General features: G+C 37.1%; 1 protein-coding gene across 2 annotated transcripts in view; it reads left to right on the top strand.

Moving 5' to 3' along the window:
* The window catches only part of LOC128694267 (bromodomain-containing protein 8), a 142,086-nt gene extending 121,085 nt beyond the window's left edge, over nt 1–21,001 (top strand). For both annotated transcript variants that reach the window (XM_070093577.1, XM_070093576.1), the window contains exons 15-17: nt 1,965–2,114; nt 2,228–2,405; nt 15,508–21,001. In XM_070093577.1, the coding sequence (XP_069949678.1) occupies nt 1,965–2,114; nt 2,228–2,405; nt 15,508–15,666 (487 nt within the window). In that variant the 3' untranslated portion in view covers nt 15,667–21,001. The remainder of the gene's footprint in view (nt 1–1,964; nt 2,115–2,227; nt 2,406–15,507) is intronic.
* The last annotated feature ends 653 nt before the right edge of the window (nt 21,002–21,654 follow it).

Raw genomic sequence — 21,654 nt, 5'->3', positions numbered from 1 at the left:
CATGACTGCATTTGTTTTAATTACATCATCTTTTGCATTAACAAGTTATCATGGTCCCTAAAGTGCACAGTGAAGAGGTCATTTCTCTGAAGATCAAGCAAGAAATTAGTGCAATGGTGAGTGAGTATGCTTTCCACAAAGAACCATCTCTGCTGTTATCAAGCAGATAGAAATAATAAATAATATTAAAGTGGCTGATGAATCTAAGCTAGTAAAAATAAGGCAAAGAAATTATTGAAGATGGAAAGACTGGTTAAGACAAGCTAAGAAAGAAGCAGTTGAAGGAAGATAGTGCCTGCAAGTTATATCTGATAGTGTACAAAGTATAGTAAAAGCTGCACTTCTGAGGTCTTGGAATGGGTTACCAGAAAAACATGTATTTTGGGGTCGGAGATACAATATGTCCACTGGAACGGATTATACCGTAACTCAAGGGACTACTGTATATGTTTATGCTGTAGGGAAGGACTCTATAGCGGAAACATGATTTATGTGGCTGTGTTTAAGTAGCCTGAATTAATAACCCCAAAGACGACTTCTCAAATTCAAATTCAAAGTTTATTCTCTATAAGGATTACAATGCTGAGTTTACAGAATTTGGTTATTGTGTGGTTTACATGTAGTAAAATAATAATTACAGAGGGTACCACTAGAACACCTAGCATGGCTAGGCATTTCGGGCAGACTTAGTTTAATTCTTAATTTTAAAATATTACAAATTATGAGGTAAGTTGGTATTATGGCTGTGACTAAATACTAGTTTAATCATGTTCAGCATTTAAGCAAAATATTTCATTTTGGTATCACCTTTTAATATTCTTTTTCTCTTTATTTTTATTATGTTTTAGTATAATGTAATGTACCTTATGAACTATGGATTTTCATGAATATTGAGCTTAATATAGTATTACATTATTAGTTGAATGCAGATTAAATATTTTTTTTACCATCCTTGATTGAAGATAATCTGTCAGTGTATATCTTCATGTCTTACTCCTCATGGGACCTACCCTTCCATGAGGTAGCAATGGCAACACAGTTTTACTGAAGATCTGTCAGATGCCTTAGGTGTTAAGTCTCATGACAGTAAATGAGGATTATCATCATCAACTTTGTACCAGCAAAAAAGTTAAAGGAAAGAAACTTAAAATAGAAAGAAAGAATAAGATAACAGTACCCTGTTGTCTGAAAATAAATAGGTAAATAGAAACACCATCAGTAGGGAAAGTGGTATATCAAATGTAGTTATGATGTCAACATCTGAATTTCAGATTTGTAGATGAATGGTTCAGAGAACCGACATGTTGATAAATTAGATACATATACAACTCTTGGGTATCTTTATTGAGGAAACGTTTCGCCACACAGTGGCTTCATCAGTCCATACGTAGGAGAAACTTGAAGAACAGGAGGAGAATGAGGTAATCAGTCCCTCAACCTTGAGTCAATGTGTTCAGTCCATCAATCAGTCTTGAATAGATTGATGGACTGAACACATCGACTCAAGGTTGAGGGACTGATTACCTCATTCTCCTCCTGTTCTTCAAGTTTCTCCTACGTATGGACTGATGAAGCCACTGTGTGGCGAAACATTTCCTCAATAAAGATACCCAAGAGTTGCATATGTGTCTAATTTATCATCTGAATTTCAACAAAAAAACTTTGAAACTTTAATTTGCACAGCATGATCCACATGGTTTTGTACAGTAGACCATTAATTAGAGCACAGGTTACATTCTGAAAATCTGTAATCAAGTAATTAGGCTAACCTACAAACAGTGCCATATATCAAAATAGCTTATGTTCTGAGGACTGCTGCTTTCTTGACTTTTAAAATGTGTAGGAATACTCATTGAACAATGAGCCTGATTCTTTGTGACACTTGACACTGCTTTCAATTATAGAATGCTTATAGGATTTATATATTCATGTGACCAATGCATGTTTTGTAATTTTATTTTCAGAGATGACTCTGAAAATGAACGTGCCTATAGATCATGGAAGAAGCCCATTATGATTTTATGGAATGAAATAGCTGCACACAAATTTGCTTCTATATTTTTGCGACCCATCACTGATGACCAGGCTCCAGGATACCATTCTGTTGTTTACAGGTAAGCAGTGGGTTAACATTAATAAATGCTGCATTTAGACTTTCACTGATAAAAAGTAGTTTTTGATGCAAGTCTTTTAAGATATTTTAACAATATTTATGTTTATATTTAAGGCCAATGGATCTTCAAAAGGTGAAGCGCAATATAGAAAGTGGGGTAATACGCACTACAGCAGAATTTCAACGTGATGTAATGCTCATGTTCCTCAATGCTAAGATGTACAATACTTGTGACCATAATGTGTATCAGATGGCTGAGCAGATGATGCGGGATGGTGTTTCTACTATTGAGGTAAGAGCTTAAAACAGTCCTTAGTTTCAGTGAATATTGTCATTAAAAACTTTTATTTTTTTTTTATAATTCATTAGCCATCTCCAACCAAGACAAGGTGACCCAAAGAAGGAAAGACACTCACCATAATGTAATCTCTGCCTTGCCACTAGTGTGCTGACACTTCAGATTACCCCACCACTACATCCTCAGCGTTTCTTCAGAGTGAGGGCCCTGACCTTCCCACCTCAAGTCCACCTAACTGGTTTTCCCTGAATCCCTTCATAAATATTACCTTGGTCTCACTTCAACAGCACCTACATTAATAAACACTTGTCTCCATTCACTCTTGTTTAAACAGTGCTTACACAAGCCTTCTGGAGTCTCAAGCCCCTAAAACTCCAAGCCTCCTTTACCCAATCCCTCCATTCATTCCTGGGATGACTCCCCTAGCTCATCCACCTCAACATCCCCTTTTCAGCCCCTCTGAATTACTCCCTTGGTTGACCCGCCTCTTCACTGTCTGTAACCTCCTTGCTGCAGTGTTGAAAACCCATGCCTCACCCATGTGAAAGTGTTAGTGCCACTATACTCTGGTACATTCCCTTTTGTTGCTTCTATAAATAGACAGATACCTCCATACACCACCCACCTTATTTTGCCCTTATCTGTTCTATGGCTTACATAATCTTTCATAGGACTGTCTGCTGACATATCCACTTCCAAATATCTAAATACATTTACTTCACCATACTCCCTCACTGATATAATACTATATTTGTTAAATTAATAGATTATATATAATTAAAGTTCATATATGACACATTGAAAAATAAACTATTGAGTCAACATGCGTTGAAATTTATACAACTATGAAATTTCCTAATTAATAGGAAATGATAATGCACTCTGCTCCACCTCCAAAAATGTGATGTTGGTGTCACATTTGTTAATCATTTCTGTGTACATGCAAGTCATATTATTCACACTAAGCAAGAATTATAACCTGTGAAATTCATTATTTCCCTGTGAGCATTGTCATGTATAAACAGTATGTATTTTTTTCTAATTGGTATTAGACACATATCTTAGGTTAGAAATATACCTACCATCTGACTTACGACCTGCTCGACATACGTCCACTCGACTTACGACTGTACGTCTGGCAGCTGGGCTGGGCCGGCTGATACATACCACAATGTTTGATGATACTCGCAGATAGTGGATAGGGGAGCAATGTGGCAGATGTTGCAAGTATATGGAATAGGTGGTAAATTAAAAGGACACAAGTGCAACTAATGTGACATTTTATTGTGGCAACGTTTCGCTCTCCAGGAGCTTTATCAAGCCATTACACTGTAATGGCTTGATAAAGCTCCTGGAGAGCGAAACGTTGCCACAATAAAATGTCACATTAGTTGCACTTGTGTCCTTTTACTTTACATATTGTCGGTAATTCTACCAACTTTATTACAAACAGGTGGTAAATTACTAAATGCTGTAAAGAGTTCTTATGAGGATAGTGAGGCTCAGGTTAGGGTGTGTAGAAGAGAGGGAGACTACTTCCCTGTAAAAGTAGGTCTTAGACAGGGATGTGTAATGTCACCATGGTTGTTTAACCCTTTGACTGTCGCAACCCCCAATCCTGAGGTGTCTCCTGGTGTCGCAAAATTTAAAAAAAAAAAAAAATTATTTTTTCTTATGAAATGATAGAGAATCTTTTCCCGATTGTAATGACACCAAAAAAACGAAATTTGATGGAAAACTGACGGAATTATGCTCTCGCGAAGTTAGTGACCTCGGTGCTCTTTACAAATCAGCGATTTCGCCCACTTTGAGCCCTATTTTTGGCTAATTCCATTGTTCCAGTCGCCCAAACTCATAGCTATTTCTTTAGAACTCCATTTTTTCTATCGATTGAGTACAAGAAACTGCCCATTTACCGATTTCAACTACCTAATAATGTGGTCAGAAATTTGCAATTTGGCCAATTTCACGAAAACTAAAAAATATGACAATTTCAAAATAAGGTCCAGAATGAACAATGCAGACATTCCTGGCTCTAAAATAACATTTTCTTTGCTCATCAGTCATGTCTCCAGGCCCCTCTGATATTACTCTTGCTTTCTGTTTTGAATTTTTATTCAAACAAAAAATAGAAGACTTACTATTATGCAGACTACTGCAATACTGTAATAATTGTATAAATAACATCAACCCATTCATGACTGCATATTAGAATGGCTAGTTGGACATTTATTGGACAATGGCATCATTTGTTTACTTTTGAACATTGGCAAAAATCAAACATTTCCCCTACTTTGAGCTCCTTTTCAAGGTTCTTTTTATAGTAAAATCAATGAAAATCACCTCTATTTCTATAATATGTTTTCCATTCTATCAAATGAGACCAAGAAAACAAGAATACAACCATAAATACTATACGAAAATAGACCACAAAGTCGGCATTTTAATTAAAAAAAAACGGTCAAGAGTTTTTTTTTTTTCTCATTATGCATTGCGTGCTCCAGGATTTTTTTTATATGGTGCACACTGACCACACAGACCCATTCTTTCACATGTGGGCCTACCAGCTTTCTCCTGCTTGATTTGAAGCCGCTAGAATTTGAGAGTATATATACGTCAAACACGGTACCTCGTAAGACGTATATATACGGCCGCGACAGTCAAAGGGTTAATATATTTATACATGGGGTTGTAAAAGCAGTAAATGCTAGGGTGTTCAGGAGAGGGGTGGGATTAAATTATGGGGAATCAAATACAAAATGAGAATTGACACAGTTACATTTTGCTGATGATACTGTGCTTATGGGAGATTCTAAAGAAAAACTGCAAAGGTTAGTGGACGAGTTTGGGAGTGTGTGTAAAGGTAGAAAGTTGAAAGTGAACAGAGAAAAGAGTAAGGTGATGAGGGTATCAAATGATTTAGATAAAGAAAAATTGGATATCAAATTGGGGAGGAGTATGGAAGAAGTGAATGTTTTCAGATACGTACTTGGGAGTTGACATGTTGGCAGATGGATTTATGAAGGATGAGGTTAATCATAGAATTGATGAGGAAAAAAAGGTGAGTGGTGCATTGAGGTATATGTGGAGTCAAAAAACGTTATCTATGGAGGCAAAGAAGGGAATGTATTAAAGTATAGTAGTACCAACACTCATATATGGGTGTGAAGCTTGGGTTGCAAATGCAGCAGCGAGGAGGCGGTTGGAGGCAGTGGAGATGTCTTGTCTAAGGGCAATGTGTGGTGTAAGTATTATGCAGAAAATTTTGAGTGTGGAAATTAGGAGAAGGTGTGGAGTTAATAAAAGTATTAGTCAGAGGGCTGAAGAGCAGTTGTTGAGGTGGTTTGGTCATTTAGAGAGACTGGATCAAAGTAGAATGACACGGAGAGCATTTAAATCTGTAGGGGAAGGAAGGAGGGGTAGGGGTCGTCCTCGAAAAGGTTGGAAGGAAGGGGTAAGGGAGGTTTTGTGGGCGAGGGGCTTGGACTTCCAGCAGGCGTGCGTGAGCGTGTTCAATAGGAGTAAATGGAGATGAATGGTATTTGGGACCTGACGATCTGTTGGAGTGTGAGCAGGGTAATATTTAGGGTAATATTTAGCCGGACTTGAGTCTTGGAAATGGGAAGTACAATGCCTGCACTCTAAAGGAGGGGTTCGGGATATTGGCAGTTTGGAGGGATATGTTGTGTATCTTTATATGTATATGCTTTTAAACTGTTGTTTTCTGAGCACCTCTGCAAAAACAGCGATTATATATGAGTGAGGTGAAAGTGTTGAATGATGATGAAAGTATTTTCTTTTTGGGGATTTTCTTTCATTTTGGGTCACCCTGCCTCGGTGGGAGATGGCCAACTTGTTAAAAAAAAAAAAAAAAAAAAAAAATGCGGCGGCAATGCGCCATGCAGGCAGCATCAATTTGAGTTACCCTGTCCTATCAGCAGCATCATATTGTATTAACTGTACTAACTGGACAGTAAATTTCACCATGGTCCCTAAGAGGAAGTCTGAATTTTGCACTGGAGATTGTGGCAAGACGGCAAGAAAGGCTCTTACTCTCGAACACACACTATTTGTTTTCACTGTTGCACATAAATCTGTCTGTATCTGTCTGCCTGTATCTGTCTCTGTTTATCTGTCTTTGTTTTTCTGTGTGTGTCTGTTATTCTCTCTACCTGTGTGTCTGTCTGTCTACCTGTGTGTGTGTGTGTCTTTCTGTCTGCTTGTCTCTCTGTCTCAGAGCCGCTCATAAACCAACAGGTATTACACATGAAGCAGAGTTGTCACATCTTCAATATGATGCTAATATCGCTATATAGCTTATTTATCTATCACAATTCATCTAATATGACATAATAAACAATATATGTAAATAACATAAAAACCTGATATACGCTCTAGAATGAATAAAATATGAACTTAACTACTTTAAACTCCACATCTTGCACCTGTGCTGGCATGTAGGTACACATTAAATTCATTAAGAGTGTGTTATTGGTCTTGAAGATGCCATATTAATAATGATAATAACACAATAATAATCACTCTGATGCACATTAAATGTATATAAAACGTTAATATAGTCATTTTGCTTAATCCATCTATGATTTTTTTTTTCAAAATTATATAATAAACACGCTTTGTAACATATAAATTAACATAATTATGAGATGTTTTTCCAGTCGGCTTGACAGAGTGAACATTTGTGTCCGGGCTGGTACCAACAACAAGTTTGTTTACAAAACTCGCGAACCTTCTACACTCATTCTCTCTCTCGTTTATTCATTTAATCTTGTTTACTCACCTCTCACTCTACATTAAGACTACAGATATTTTAACGCCTAAACTGTCCAAACGTAGATCTGCGTTTTTTCAACATTTGAAAGTATGTAAAAAAATGTAGATCTTTTTGTTTTTTACATTTGAAAACGTGTAAAAAAAACTTTGATCTACTTTTTTTTGTTATATTTGAAAGTATGTAAAAAAACGTAGATCTAATTTTGGAGCACTACGCATGTGAACATAGATCTGTTTGGACAGTTTAAGGGTTAAGGTAAGTAATGAGTAAGCACTATATTGTATTATAGTTTAATAATAATATTATTATTAATATTAGTACATATGTATTACTGTAATAATAATATGTAATAATAATTATTAATATTATTATTAATTTAGGGCACTGGAGCACAGATCCACTGTATAGCACTTTGTCTGGATTTTGGGGGTTATCCTAGGTAATTTACACTATGTATGATAACTTCACTTATGTGTACCTGTGAGAGAGAGAGAGAGACAGACAGACAGATACAGTTGGAGAGAGATCCAAATTCAGTCAGTCAGTCAGGCAGCCTGCTAGGTGAGAGAGAGAGAGACAAACAGACAGATAGACAGATACAGATGGAGAGAGATCCAAATTCAGTCAGTCAGTCAGGCAGCCTGCTAGCCAGCCAGCCAGCCAGCCAGCCAGCCGAATACATATTACACACGTTCCAGAGTTGTTTCTCTTTACTTAGGGCATAGGTTATAGGACATTCTGGCAGGATGACACTACCAGTGGTATTCTCCCATTCCACTTGTCGACAATACTTAAAGATAACAGTAACATACGATACTGTATGAGATGTAAAATTTACAATATACAGGTCTCCCTCAACATTCACGTTTTCAACTTTCACGGGCTTCACACATTCACGAATTCCCAACCGCCAAATTCCCAGCCACCAAATTCCCAGCCGCCAAATCATATTTAAGTTTCCCGCCACCTGCGAGTCCCTACTACCTCCCTCTGACCCCCACAACTGGCAGCCAGCCCTCCCACCACTCAGTGTGGTGAGTGTTTTGTTTGTTCATTATTTGCTATTAAACTACAGAATAAATAATGTAAACCCATTCATGACTGCATATTGGAATGGCTGTTAGGAAAGGTATTAGACGGTGACATCATGTGTTTACTCTTGAACACTGCAAAGAATTAAACATTTCTGCTACAGCTAATAATAACAATAGTAATAATAATAATAATAAATATGATATAATTGAAGAAGGAAATTGTACAAAAATACGAGGGAGTGGTTGACACATCGTCAGTGTGACTTTGTTTACGCTGGAGTGAACATTAGTCTCCCTGCTCTTCCAAACATTTCACAATAATTCATTGTGTTTGGTGCTTGTAGATTGAGTGTGACTGGAGTGGTAGAGGCAATGGTATTTAATAACATTTATTTATTATTATTATTAAAGATTAGCCGGTATTCTCCCGGCCCGGGCCTTTTCCAAGTGGTGGCCCGGCCTTGGCTCCCTCTTTAGGGAGTGTATGAGACCTAAGTCTCCCATGGGAGGAGGCACAAGTACCTCCTCATCTTTGGGACCAACTGTCCCCAGGCCTAGCCACAAGCTAGGCCTCTCTGGTCTGCCATCCCCGCCCCAAGGGGGCAAATGGGAATGACAGTCTTATGAGCTAAAGGCTCTGGCTCAGGCACCTACCCTACCCTAGAAGGGTTAGGCATGGTATCGATCTTAATAACATACATGTTAATAATAATACATGTTATTAATAATATGTACTATTATTATTTATAACATATATGTTATTAAATACACGTTAATAATAATACGTGTTATTAATAATAACATGTACTATTATTATTTATAACATATATGTTATTAAATACCACTGCCTCAACCGCTGAATTATTGTGAAATGTTTGGAAGAGCAGGGAGACTAATGTTCACTCCAGCATAAACAAAGTCACACTGACGATGTGTCAACCACTCCCTCGTATTTTTGTACAATTTCCTTCTTCAATTATATCGTATTTATTATTATTATTATTATTATTATTATTATTATTATTATTATTATTATTACTATTGTTGTTATTAGCAATAGCAGAAATGTTCGATTCTTTGCTGCGTTCAAGAGTAAACACATGATGTCACCGTCTAATACCTTTCCTAATAGCCATTCCAATATGCAGTCATGAATGGGTTTACATTATTTATTCTGTAGTTTAATAGCAAATAATGAACAAACAAAACACTCACCACACTGAGTGGTGGGAGGGCTGGCTGCCAGTTGTGGGGGGTCGGAGGGACTCGCAGTGGTGGAGGCATTGGTGGAGACAGTGGTGGAGTCTGTGGTATTTAATAACATACATGTTATTAACATACATGTTATTAAATAACATACATTATTAAAGCATAACATGTATATATTTAGTACAATTTACGACTTTTTCATGTATTTTATTATTATTCATGGTTCAACAAGTTAAGGAAGCAGTATTGTAATATATTTCCCTACAATATATTGGGGCACCAAACATTCACGGTTTTTCAACATTCGCGAGGCTCTTGATCCCCTAACCCTCGCGAATGTTGAGGGAGACCTGTAGTTCACTACGATGTATACATAATATACAGTACATAAATGATTAAAATGTATCAATAGAAGTAAATTATGGTAAAAAGAATGAAATAATAATTGTACATTACAGTATTATGTTTATATAGCAAAGGTTTGACATTATGCCCTACCCAGTATGTCGGAAATTTTCAAAGGTTTGACTTGCGTCCATTTTGACATACGACCAGTTGGTCGGAGCCAAGCTCGGTCGTAAGTCGGATGGTACTTGTATTGGGGATTTGGCCATGAAAGTTATGTGTTTCATTCCTAAGTATGTATGGCTTATTAAGATATAACATTTTAAAGAAATATGATAGGCAAATTTTCACTGAGATTGTAGTCAAGTTTTGCATTCAAGGTTACTTTATAACAAAATAAACAAGTAGAATTTTGGCAAAAATCAATTGGTGACATTTTCTTAATAGATTTTGGAACTACATAATTTGTAACTCGATCAGTTGAGAGGAAAGCCAACAATAATTGTTTGACCTTTCCATGTGTTCTATGCTATATAAAGTGTATTTTAATCTCATTAATTGGCAAATTACAATGGATCCAAAAATTCTTTCAAATCAGGTCTTGATTTTGTAATATTGAATGCATAAGGAAACTAACATTGTCCTCCATGACAATTTTATAAATCAGTTTGTGTGCATACAGTTATTGATGGATATGTACTTTTTTTTTTTTAAATATAATTGCCTTGGTGGGATTCAGCCAGTGTGTTGAAGGAAAAAAGAAGATAATTGCTAATCATTTCTGTATATGGAATAGTTAAAACAAAATTTCACAAAGGAAAAACTCTGAAATTCATTCTTTTCCTGGGTATCTAGGACATAAATACAGTACAAGTTTATATTCCCCCACTGATTATTAGTAGTTTTACATTCATTTACTATATAATTACTCCTTTTAATATAAGCAATAGTTTTTTTTTCAACAAGTTGGCCGTCTCCCACCGAGGCAGGGTGACCCAAAAAGAAAGAAAATCCTCAAAAAGAAAATACTTTCATCATTCAACACTTTCACCTCACTCACACATAATCACTGTTTTTGCAGAGATGCCCAGATACAACAGTCTTGAAGCATATACGTATAAAGAAATATAACATATCCCTCCAAACTGCCAATATCCCAAACCCCTCCTTTAAAGTGCAGGCATTGTACTTCCCATTTCCAGTACTCAAGTCCGGCTGTATAAAAGTAACCGGTTTCCCTGAATTTTTATTTTATTTTATTAACACATCGGTGGATTCCCACCAAGGCAGGGTGGCCCGAAAAAGAAAAACTTTCATCATCATTCACTCCATCACTGTCTTGCCAGTGAATCCCTTCACTAAATATTACCCTGCTCACACTCCAACAGTTTGTCAGATCCCAAAAACCATTCGTCTTCATCCACTCCTATCTAACATGCTCACACACGCTTGCTGAAGTCCAAGCCTCTCACCCACAAAACCTCCTTTCCCCCTCCCTCCAACCTTTTTGAGGGCGACCCCTAGCCCACCTTCCTTCCCCTATGGATGTATATGCTCTCCATGTCATTCTACTTTGATCCATTCTCTCTAAATGACCAAACCACCTCAACAACCCCTCTTCAGCCCTCTGACTAATACTTTTATTAACTCCACACCTCCTAATTTCCACACACAGAATTTTCTGCATAATATTTGCACCATACATTGCCCTTAACCCGTAAACGGTCCAAGCAGATCTACGTTCACATGTGTTGTGCTACAAAAGTAGATCTAAGTTTTTTTACACATTTTCAAATGTAGAAAAACAAAAAGATTACTTTTTTTACATATACTTTCAAATGTTGAAAAAACGTATATATACGTTTGGACTGTTTACGGGTTAAACAGGACATCTCCTCTGCCTCCATCCACCTCCTCGCTGCAGCATTCACAACCCACGCTTCACTCCCATATAAGAGAGTTGGTACCACTGTACTTGCATACATTCCTTTCTTTGCCTCCATAGATAATGTTTTTTTGTCTCCACATATACCTTAATTAGTAGGTTGGTAGACAGCAACCGCCCAGGGAGGTACTACCGTCCTGCCAAGTGAGTGTAAAATGAAAGCCTGTAATTGTTTTACATGATGGTAGGATTGCTGGTGTCCATTTTCCTGTCTCATAAACATGCAAGATTACAGGTACATCTTGCTACTTCTACTTACACTTAGGTCACACTACACATACATGTACAAGCATATATATACACTCCCCTTTGGGTTTTCTTCTATTTTCTTTCTAGTTCTTGTTCTTGTTTATTTCTTCTTATCTCCATGGGGAAGTGAAACAGAATTCTTCTTCCATAAGCTATGCATGTTGTAAGAGGCGACTAAAATGCCAGGAGCAAGGGGCTAGTAACCCCTTCTGTATAAATTACTAAATTTAAAAAGATAAACTTTTGTTTATCTTTTTGGGCCACCCTGCCTCGGTGGGATACGGCCATTTTGTTGAAAGAAGAGATATACCTTAATGCACCACTCACCTTTTTTCATTCATCAGTTCTATGGTTAACCTCATCCTTCATAAACCACTCTACTGACACGTCAACTCCCAAATATCTGGTAACATTAACTTCTTCCATACTCCCTCTCTCCAATGTGATATCCAATTTTTCTTTATCTAAATCATTTGACACCCTCATCACCTTACTCTTATCTATGTTCACTTTCAACTTTCTGCCTTTACACACCCTCCCAAACTCATCCACTAACCTTTGCAGCTTTTTTTTAGAATCTCCCTTATGCACAGTATCATCAGCAAAAAGTAACTGTGTCAACTCCCATTTTGTTTTTGATTCCCCGTAATTTAATCCCACCCCTCTCCCAAACACCCTAGCATTTACTTCTTTTACAACTCCATCTATAAATATATTAAACAACCATGGTGACATTTCACATCTCTGTCTAAGACCTACTTTTACCGGGAAGTAATCTCCCTCTCTTCTACACACCCTAACCTGAGCCTCACTATATTCATAAAAGCTTTACAGCATTTAGTAACTTACCACCTATTCCATATACTTGCAACATCTGCCACATTGCTCCTCTGTGTACTCTATCATCTGCCTTTTCTAAATCCATAAATGCAATGAAAAGTTACCTACTTTCATCTAAATACTGCTCACATATATGCTTCAGTGTAAACATTTGATCTACATATCCCCTACCCACTCTAAAGCATCCTTGCTCATCTGCAATCCTACTCTCTGTCTTACCTCTAATTCTTTCAATAATAACCCTACCGTACACTTTTCCTGGTATACTCGGTGAACTTATTCCCTTATAATTTTTACACTCTCTCTTGTCACCCTTCCCTTTATATGAAGGAACTATACACACACTCTGCCAATCCCTAGGTACCTTCCCCTCTTTCATACATTTCTTCTTCTTTCAACATACCGGCCGTATCCCACCGAGGCGGGGTGGCCCAAAAGGAAAAACAAATGTTTCTCCTTTTACATTTAGTAATATATACAGGAGAAGAGGTTACTAACCCTTTGCTCCCAGTATTTTAGTCGCCTCTTACAACATGCATGGCTTACGGAGGAAGAATTCTGTTCCACTTCCCCATGGAGATAAGAGGTAATAAACAAGAATAAGAACTAGAAAGAAAATAGAAGAAAACCCAGAGGGGTGTGTATATATATGCTTGTACATACGTATATGTGTAGTGTCCTAAGTGTAAGGAGAAGTAGCAAGACGTACCTGAAATCTTGCATGTTTATGAGACAGGAAACAGACAACAGCAATCCTACCATCATGTAAAACAAGTACAGGCTTTCATTTTACGCTCACTTGGCAGGACGGTAGTACCTCCCTGACTGGTTGCTGTCTGTCAACCTACTACCTACATACATGTATTAAACAAAAATACCAACCACTCCAACACTATATCTGCCCCTGCTTTTAACATTTCTGTCATGATCCCATCAGTTCCAGCTGCTTTACCCCCTTTCATTCTATGTAATACCTCATGCACCTCCCTCACACTCGCATCTTGCTCCTCTTCACTCCTAAAAGATGTTTTACCTCCCTAGCCAGTGCATGAAATTACTGCCTCCCTTTCTTCATCGACATTTAAAAGTTCCTCAAAATACTCCCACCATCTACCCAATACCTCCAGTTCCCCATCTACTAACTCCTCTACTCTGATTTTAACTGACAAATCCTTTTGTTCCTTAGGCTTTGTTAGCTTGTTCATCTCACTCCAAATTTTTTCTTATTGCCAGCAAAATTTCTTGACAATGCCTCTCCCACTCTTATCATTTGCTCTCCTTTTGCACTCTCTCACCACTCTCTTCACCTTTCTTTTACTCTCCATATACTCTGCTCTTCTTATATCACTTCTGCTTTGTAAAAAACCTCTCATAAGCTACCTTTTTCTCTTTTATTGCAGCCTGTACCTCATCATTCCACCAGTCACTCCTCTTTCCTCCTGCACCCACCCTCATATAGCCACAAACTTCTGCCCCCATATTCTAATATTGTATTTCTAGAACTATCCCATCCCTTTTCAACCCTTCCCCCTTCACTTCCCATACTTGCACTAGTCTTGCTTATATCTCTCCCTGACTTCCTCCTCCCTTAGTTTATAAACTTTCACCTCTTACTGTTGCGATTTCCTTTGTCCCATCTACCTCTTACTCTAGTTGTAGCTACAACTGGATAATGATCTGATATAGCCGTTACCCCTCTATGAACATGAAGCAAGTGTATGTAGATTATTTAGGAATGGACATGTTGACAGATGGGTCTATAAAAGATGAGGTGAACCATAGAAGAGATGAGAGGAAAAAAGGTGCATGGTGTATAAAGGCATCAGTGTAAAAAAAAAAAAAGTTTATGGAGCAATAAGGCAATGTGCTAGAGTAGAGAAGTGCCAACATTTTTTTTTATATGGGTGTAAGGTATATACTTCGAACATTGCAACTAGGAGAAAGCTAGGATTCAGTTGAGATGTCATGTATGATACCAATGTCTGGTATGAACATTATGCAGAGACTTCAGAGTATAGAAATTACATGGCTGTGTGAGGTCATCAAGGATATAATTCAAGAGGGCTGAAAATGAGTTGTTCAGGTGGTTTGGGTATTTAGAAAAATGAAGAGGTATAGGATGACAAAAAAGTTGTATAAATTTGGGGTGAAAGGAAGGAGAGGTAGGGGTCGTGCCAGAAATGATTCAGAGGAGGGCATACAGAAGGTTTCGAGAGCTAGAGGCTAAAGCAACCAGCAGGCCTGTGTGATCCTGTAGGATCGAAGTAAGGGGATGACAAGCGGTTTTTAATGCTTGATTTGCTTTTGGAGTGTATGCAGTGCAACATGAAAGGATTCAAGGAAACTGGTTAACCTGGCTAGAGCCTGGAAGTGGAAACAGAGAATTGGGAATGTTGCATTTGGAGAGTCATATAAAATAGTGATACCAGCACACTTTCCAAGACAGTGATTGAATGAATGATGGTGAATGCATTTCTTTTTTTTTTTGGGGGGGGGGGGGGAGGGGCTACTCAACCTTGATGGGAGACTGCCAACAAATTAAAAAAATAATATGGTGTTGCTCTTTAGTATGCTTAAGTGGGCATCATTTATCTTAGTTAAACTAATTACCATCTTACATATTAAAGACTTTTTCACTGCATTTTTATTGCATCACTGTATTGACTTCTTTTATAACAGGAATTCCTCAACACACAAATGCTGGCACGGGCTGAAGAAACACCTCAGAAGTCTCTCAGACGGGAAACCCGAGAGTCTTCGGCTAAGAGAAGTGATGAGGATTTTAAGAGAAAGAGAGAGACACTAGAGGATAAAAGCCTTAAAAAGAGAAGACTCTAAATCAAGAAATGTGCCTCAGTTTTGGCAGTATCATACCTCCATTAGTTTAGCAAGTGCATATATTTTTTTTAAGAGTACAGAATTTCTCCTCATTAAGCTGACTTCATTGTCTGCTTGTCATACCAACTTAGGAAACTATGTACGTATACAGTACGTACTATATTTTTAAGGTGATTCTACATACAAGAATATGAACTGTCTCCAACTATTCTTTGGTCCTTGTGTTAGAACTGAAAATAACTAACCTGGATATTAATTTTAGCAACCTCATTATTTTACTTTAAATGATAATTGTAGAGGTAAATGCAGTAGTAGTTTTTACTGCAAGTGTGTAATTACTTTTGGAGTATTTGTAAGTACCTACCTGTAGGGTAGCTGCACCTTTTTTCAACAAACCAGCTGTATCTCACCAAGGCAGGGTGGCCCAAAAAGAAAAACAAAGTTTCTCTTTTTAACTTGAGTAATATATACCGGAGAAGGGGTTACTAGCCCATTGCTCCTAGCATGTTGGTCACCTCTTACAACACACATGGCTTATGGAGGAAGAATTTTGTTCTACTTTCCCATGGAGATAAGAGGAAATAAATAAGAACTAGTAAGAAAATAGAAGAAAGCCCAGAGGGGTGTGTTTATATATGTTTGTACATGCATGTGTACTGTGACATAAGTGTAAGTAGAAGTAGCAAGACGTACCTGAAATCTTGCATGTTTATGAGACAGAAAAAAAACACTAGCAATCCTTCCATCATGTAAAACAATGACAGGCTTCCATTTTACACTCGCTTGGCAGGACATATATATATGTATGTGTGTGTGTCAGGGAGTTACTACCATCCTGCCAAGTGCGTATAAAACGGAAGCCTGTATTTGTTTTACATGATGGTAGGATTATTGGTGTCTTTTTGTCTCATAAACATACAAGGCTTCAGGTATGTCTTGCTACTTCTACTTACACTTAGGTCACACTACACATGCATGTACAAGCATATATATACACACACCCTCTGGGTTTTCTTCTATTTTTCTTACTAGTTCTTGTCCTTGTTTATTTCCTCTTATCTCCATGAGGAAGTGGAACAGAATTCTTCCTCCGTAAGCCATGTGTGTCATAAGAGGCAACTAAAATGTTGGGAGCAAGAAGCTAGTAGCCCCTTCTCCTGTATATTACTAAAGTTAAAAAGAGAAACTTTCGCTTTTCTTTTTGGGCCATCCTTTTCAGTGGGATACGGCCAGTTTCTTGAAAGAAGAAGATATATGTGTGTGTGTGTGAGAGTGTGGGGGGTTTGTCTAGGTGTAGGGGTGTGTGTGTGTAGGGTTGTGTGTGTGTGGGGGGGGGGGAGGTGCACATTTGCCTAATTGTACTCGTCTGTTGGTGGTTGCAGGGGTTGATTCTCAGATCCTCGCCCTGCCTCTTAACTTGTCATTCTTTAGAATCACTTGCTCTTAGCTTTATGGACTTTATCATGCTGCTCTTGAAACTGTGTATGGAGCCTCCCTCCACCACTTCTTCGCCAAGATCATTCTAATTCCAGACCACTCTGAGACTAAAGAAATACTTCCTAACATACCTCTGGCTTGTCTGTGCCTTTAACTTCAAATGGTATCCCTGAGTTCCCATTTCTTGCCTTTCCAACAGCCTCTCTCTCTCTCTACTGTATCAGTTTCCCTGAGTATATTGTATGTTGTTGTTATGTTCTCCTGTAGCTCATGCCCCTTAGCTCAGAAACAAGTCTTGTACATTTGCACTTTCTCCAGTTTTTTAACATGCTTCTTCAGGTGGGGGTTCCATATTGGGGCTGCATACTCCAAGATGGGCCTAATATATGCTGTATAATGAGCCCAGAATGACTGTTGAGGTTCCTAATGGCTACTCTTAAATTTGCTAAATGAGCATTGGTTGCAGAGGTTATTTAACTGATATGTGCTTCTGGTGTTATCTTGGGCACTATACTCACTCCCAGTTCTTTCTGAGTGAAATCTGCAACTTCAGTCTCTTCCCTTGTCTGTACCCCAATGTATGTATGGGTGTGCATGTGTTTTGTGTCTGTTCCCAGCCTATAATTTGTAGATAGAATCTAACATATAATTCCTCAAAGAGTTCAAATAGAAAAATTAAATCCTCAATTTGTGAGAAATATTATGAAAATAGAAAATGTACATTTGGCTATAAAAAAAAATTATACATCATATCAAATTTTTTTCCCAAGAATTGTATTGTCAATTCGGTACTAGGCCTCTCTGTATTAACACTTGATCTTCATTTGGAATCCATTGTCTCACCCTACCCCTCATTGGAGGTTCTTTGATGCTGGTGAGGGGCTCTTGATTTAAGGAATTGAACCAGCACTCCAATTCCTTGAATCAATTCTGAATGCCTTCCATTACCCCAGGTTTAGCACTTCACCCATAAATGTAATAAAAGTTATAACAGTAATAATACTTTTTCCTATTTCTCGGCTAGTAAACCATGACCAAGAATGCTTGGTCATAGCTTAACCCTTTGACTGTCGCAAGCCCCTTTCTGAAACTGTCATTCTATGTCGCAAAATATTTGAAAAAAATTATATTTTCTTACGAAATGATAGAGAATCTTTTTCTGATGCTAATGACACCACAAGTACGAAATTTGATCGAAAACTTGTGGAATTACGCTCCCGCAAAGTTAGCAATCTCAGTGATATATACGCATCAGCGATTTCGCTGACTTTGAGCCCTATTTTCGACCAATTCCATTGTTTCAGTCGACCAAACTCATAGCAATTTCTTTAGAACTCCGTTTTTTCTATCAATTGAGTACAAGAAACTGCCCATTTACTGATGTTAACCACCCAGTAAAGTGGTCAGAAATTGGCAATTAGGCCAATTTTATGCAAATTAAAAAAGATGCCAATTTCAAAATAGGGTCCAGAATAAACAATGCAGACATTCTTGGCACTAAAATAACATATCCTCTGTTCATTAGTCACGTCTCCAGGCCTCTCTTATGTTACTTTTGCTTTCTATTTTGATTTTTTATTCTCACAAAAAATAGAAGATTTACTGCTATGCAGACTACTGCATTATTGTAAAAATGGTATAAATAATATCAGTGCACTAGTGAAAGAATATTAGACTCCCCAGTTGACATGTATTGGACGTGTGGTGTGATTTGTTTACTCTTGAACATTGGTAAAAATCAAACATTTCTGCTACTTTGAGCTCAATTTTAGGGTCGTTTTCGTTGTGAAACTAATCAAACTCACCACTATTTCTGTAATATATCAAATGAGACCATGGAAATGAGAATACAACCATAAATACTATACGAAAATACACCTCAAAGTCAGCGTTTTAATCCAAAAACACCTTAATTTTTTTTCTCTCATGCACTGCGTGCTGCAGGATTTTTTTTTATACGGTGCACACTGACCACACAGACCCATTCTCTCACATGTGGGCCTACCAGCTTTCTCCTGCTTGATTTGAAGCCACTAGAATTATTGAGTACATGTATATATACATCCAAAACTGGCTCGTAAGACATATATATACTGCCAAAACAGTCAAAGGGTTAAGCCATCTTAATAATTGAAAAGTATGTAGTAGAAAACCCATAAAGGGCCCCACCCTTTCCCCGGTAAATCACCCTAAATAAAACATTTATTGCCAGTTTTAGGTTGCTTCCGGTCTTCAACCAATGTAGTAAAACTTATCAGTTTCTCTATGGCTTCCATCCTAATGATCAGCACAAAGAAATGGTGAATAAAACTATGAAAACCACCCTAGAAAATGCCCTAGTGTTGCTATTTTAACTCAGATACAGAGTCAGAGATTAGCTGTTCCCATCATGCTCTGTGAGGGGCAGGAATTTTTCTTATACAATGCACACTTCATGTGCAGACCCATCCTTGTATTTAGGCCAATATTTGCTACTCGTGGCAATTTTAAGGGAGCTGTGAAATATGTATACTAGTACAAACAGACATTTATCTTGTGGATAGATATATTAGTACATCACAGACATTGATCTTGTGGATATATTAGTACATCACAGACATTGTTCTTGTGGATGTACTAGCACATCACAGACAGCTTATTGGTTAAAGTTTTGTAGAACATTTCAGTGTAAACAATTTTTGTATATAAAGTGGTTTAGATTACAGTGGGGAGGTAGCAGTTGAATAGGTTAATATAAGATTCAGTTGAAATTAATGTTTATGATCATAATATATTAAATGCAGTACAAATGACATTTTAAATAGAAATTTTAGGGAGAATGATAAGCATTTAAATATATTAAAAAACTGTCAGTATGAGTTACAGTATATTAAAAAAAAAAATATGCATGGATTTAGGAATATTCACAGTACCACAGGGTAAGTTTCTAAGAAACCTGGACAACAAGTGTTTATCAACCCAGAAAAAATGTAAGATACCAAATAAATAACTACATTATTTCATTAAATGTTTGATGGTCAAAGTGCAGGTATTTCAGTAAAAGGAATATGTTAATCATGAGTAAATATTTTTGAAAGTTTCTGAGAAATTCTGGATAAAACTTGTATGATGTATTTTTTGAGGATTTAAATATAGGACAAAAAAAAATGGAAAATAATTTTTAGTAAATACTGCATATTTGCAGTGGGTGACATACTTCTCTATTATTAATTTTTAAAATTAATATACAGTTTACTTGTTGGACAGCATATGGTAGTTTAAATTAATTACCTCACCTTTTTAAAGGAGAGCAAGGACAAATAGCATTGGAATAGTATTAGCTAGAATGGTAACCATAATGGTGGGTTTTTATGATGTGGGCATGAAATTAAATGTGTGTCAAAACTGAAATTGTTGACAAATGTAAGGAACAAGGTCATACAGAAGTGTGAATTAGTTTTGATAAATGGGAAGTTGTTAAATGTAGAATGTAAGAGGGTAATACAGTATGTGTGTGAAGGTGTCAGTATTATAGCTGCAGCAACTTAGTTTATTTATTATGTAGATACTTAATAAGTATAATATACAATTATGATGAAACAAGAATGTCTGTGAAGTCATGAGAAAACTAAATAAATAAAGTTTTGTGAATCTAAGTGTAGAATACTATATGACATTTTAGATTTTGACAGAATAATGATAGCTATAATGACTGAAATAAATTACTGCAAGGAGAAAAACATCTGATTGAATGAGGCAAAACAGGAAACTAAAGAATAAACATTAAACAGATGTATCTCCTGAAGTGCACATATGAGCAGAATAACATCAGGAGCATGTACTTGGCTGTCAGATGTAAGGGTGGCCTTCCAAAAAAAAAAAAAAAAAAAAATCGCTTATGAACGTGCAACCAATCATTCAGTGTGCAACACTAATATGGATCCCTCGTATGAACACTTCAGCACTTTTAGAGAAATTATAAGGCAGCAGTATCGATCCGGCAGACAGTCGTTGGATTAAGTAAGTAAGTAAGTTTATTCCAGTATACACAAACACAGTTACATAGATTATCATACATAGCAGCATATGTGTAGAGAACCTAGGATAACCCCAAAAAAAAGTCAGACAGTGACTTATTTCCTTGGATACATATTTCAAACCTGTTACTGCCTCTATCCATCCATCTCCCTAGCAGTCTACAAGTAGCAAGTGGAGTTTCATGGTTCCTTTGACTAGGAATAAAAGTTATTCAGAGTCGGGGCAATCTTGTCCATCTACCGCAAAAGGTAAATAAAAGTAATGCACTTTCAGCTACCTCATTGTCAATGTTTATTATGCATGTGAACTGTATGTACAGCACTGGATTGTGTGTGCAATAGTTTTTTATTTTATTTTTTTACAGTAAATATTGCATCTGTACGGGGAAGGAGTTGTCACAGTTACCGAACTTTTTGCCAGTGACAGCTCTTTTGAGGATTCAAAAGAAAAATTACAAAGGTTGGTAAACTAATTTGGGAGATATCTGGAGAGGGTTTCGGGGATCAGTGCCCCTCTGCAGCCCGGTCTGTGACC

The sequence above is a fragment of the Cherax quadricarinatus genome, chromosome 43, assembly GCF_038502225.1.
Source record: "Cherax quadricarinatus isolate ZL_2023a chromosome 43, ASM3850222v1, whole genome shotgun sequence".
Classification (NCBI taxonomy): domain Eukaryota; kingdom Metazoa; phylum Arthropoda; class Malacostraca; order Decapoda; family Parastacidae; genus Cherax; species Cherax quadricarinatus.
The sequence above is the reverse complement of the archived record's forward strand: the minus strand, read 5'-3'. Positions and strand labels throughout refer to the sequence as shown.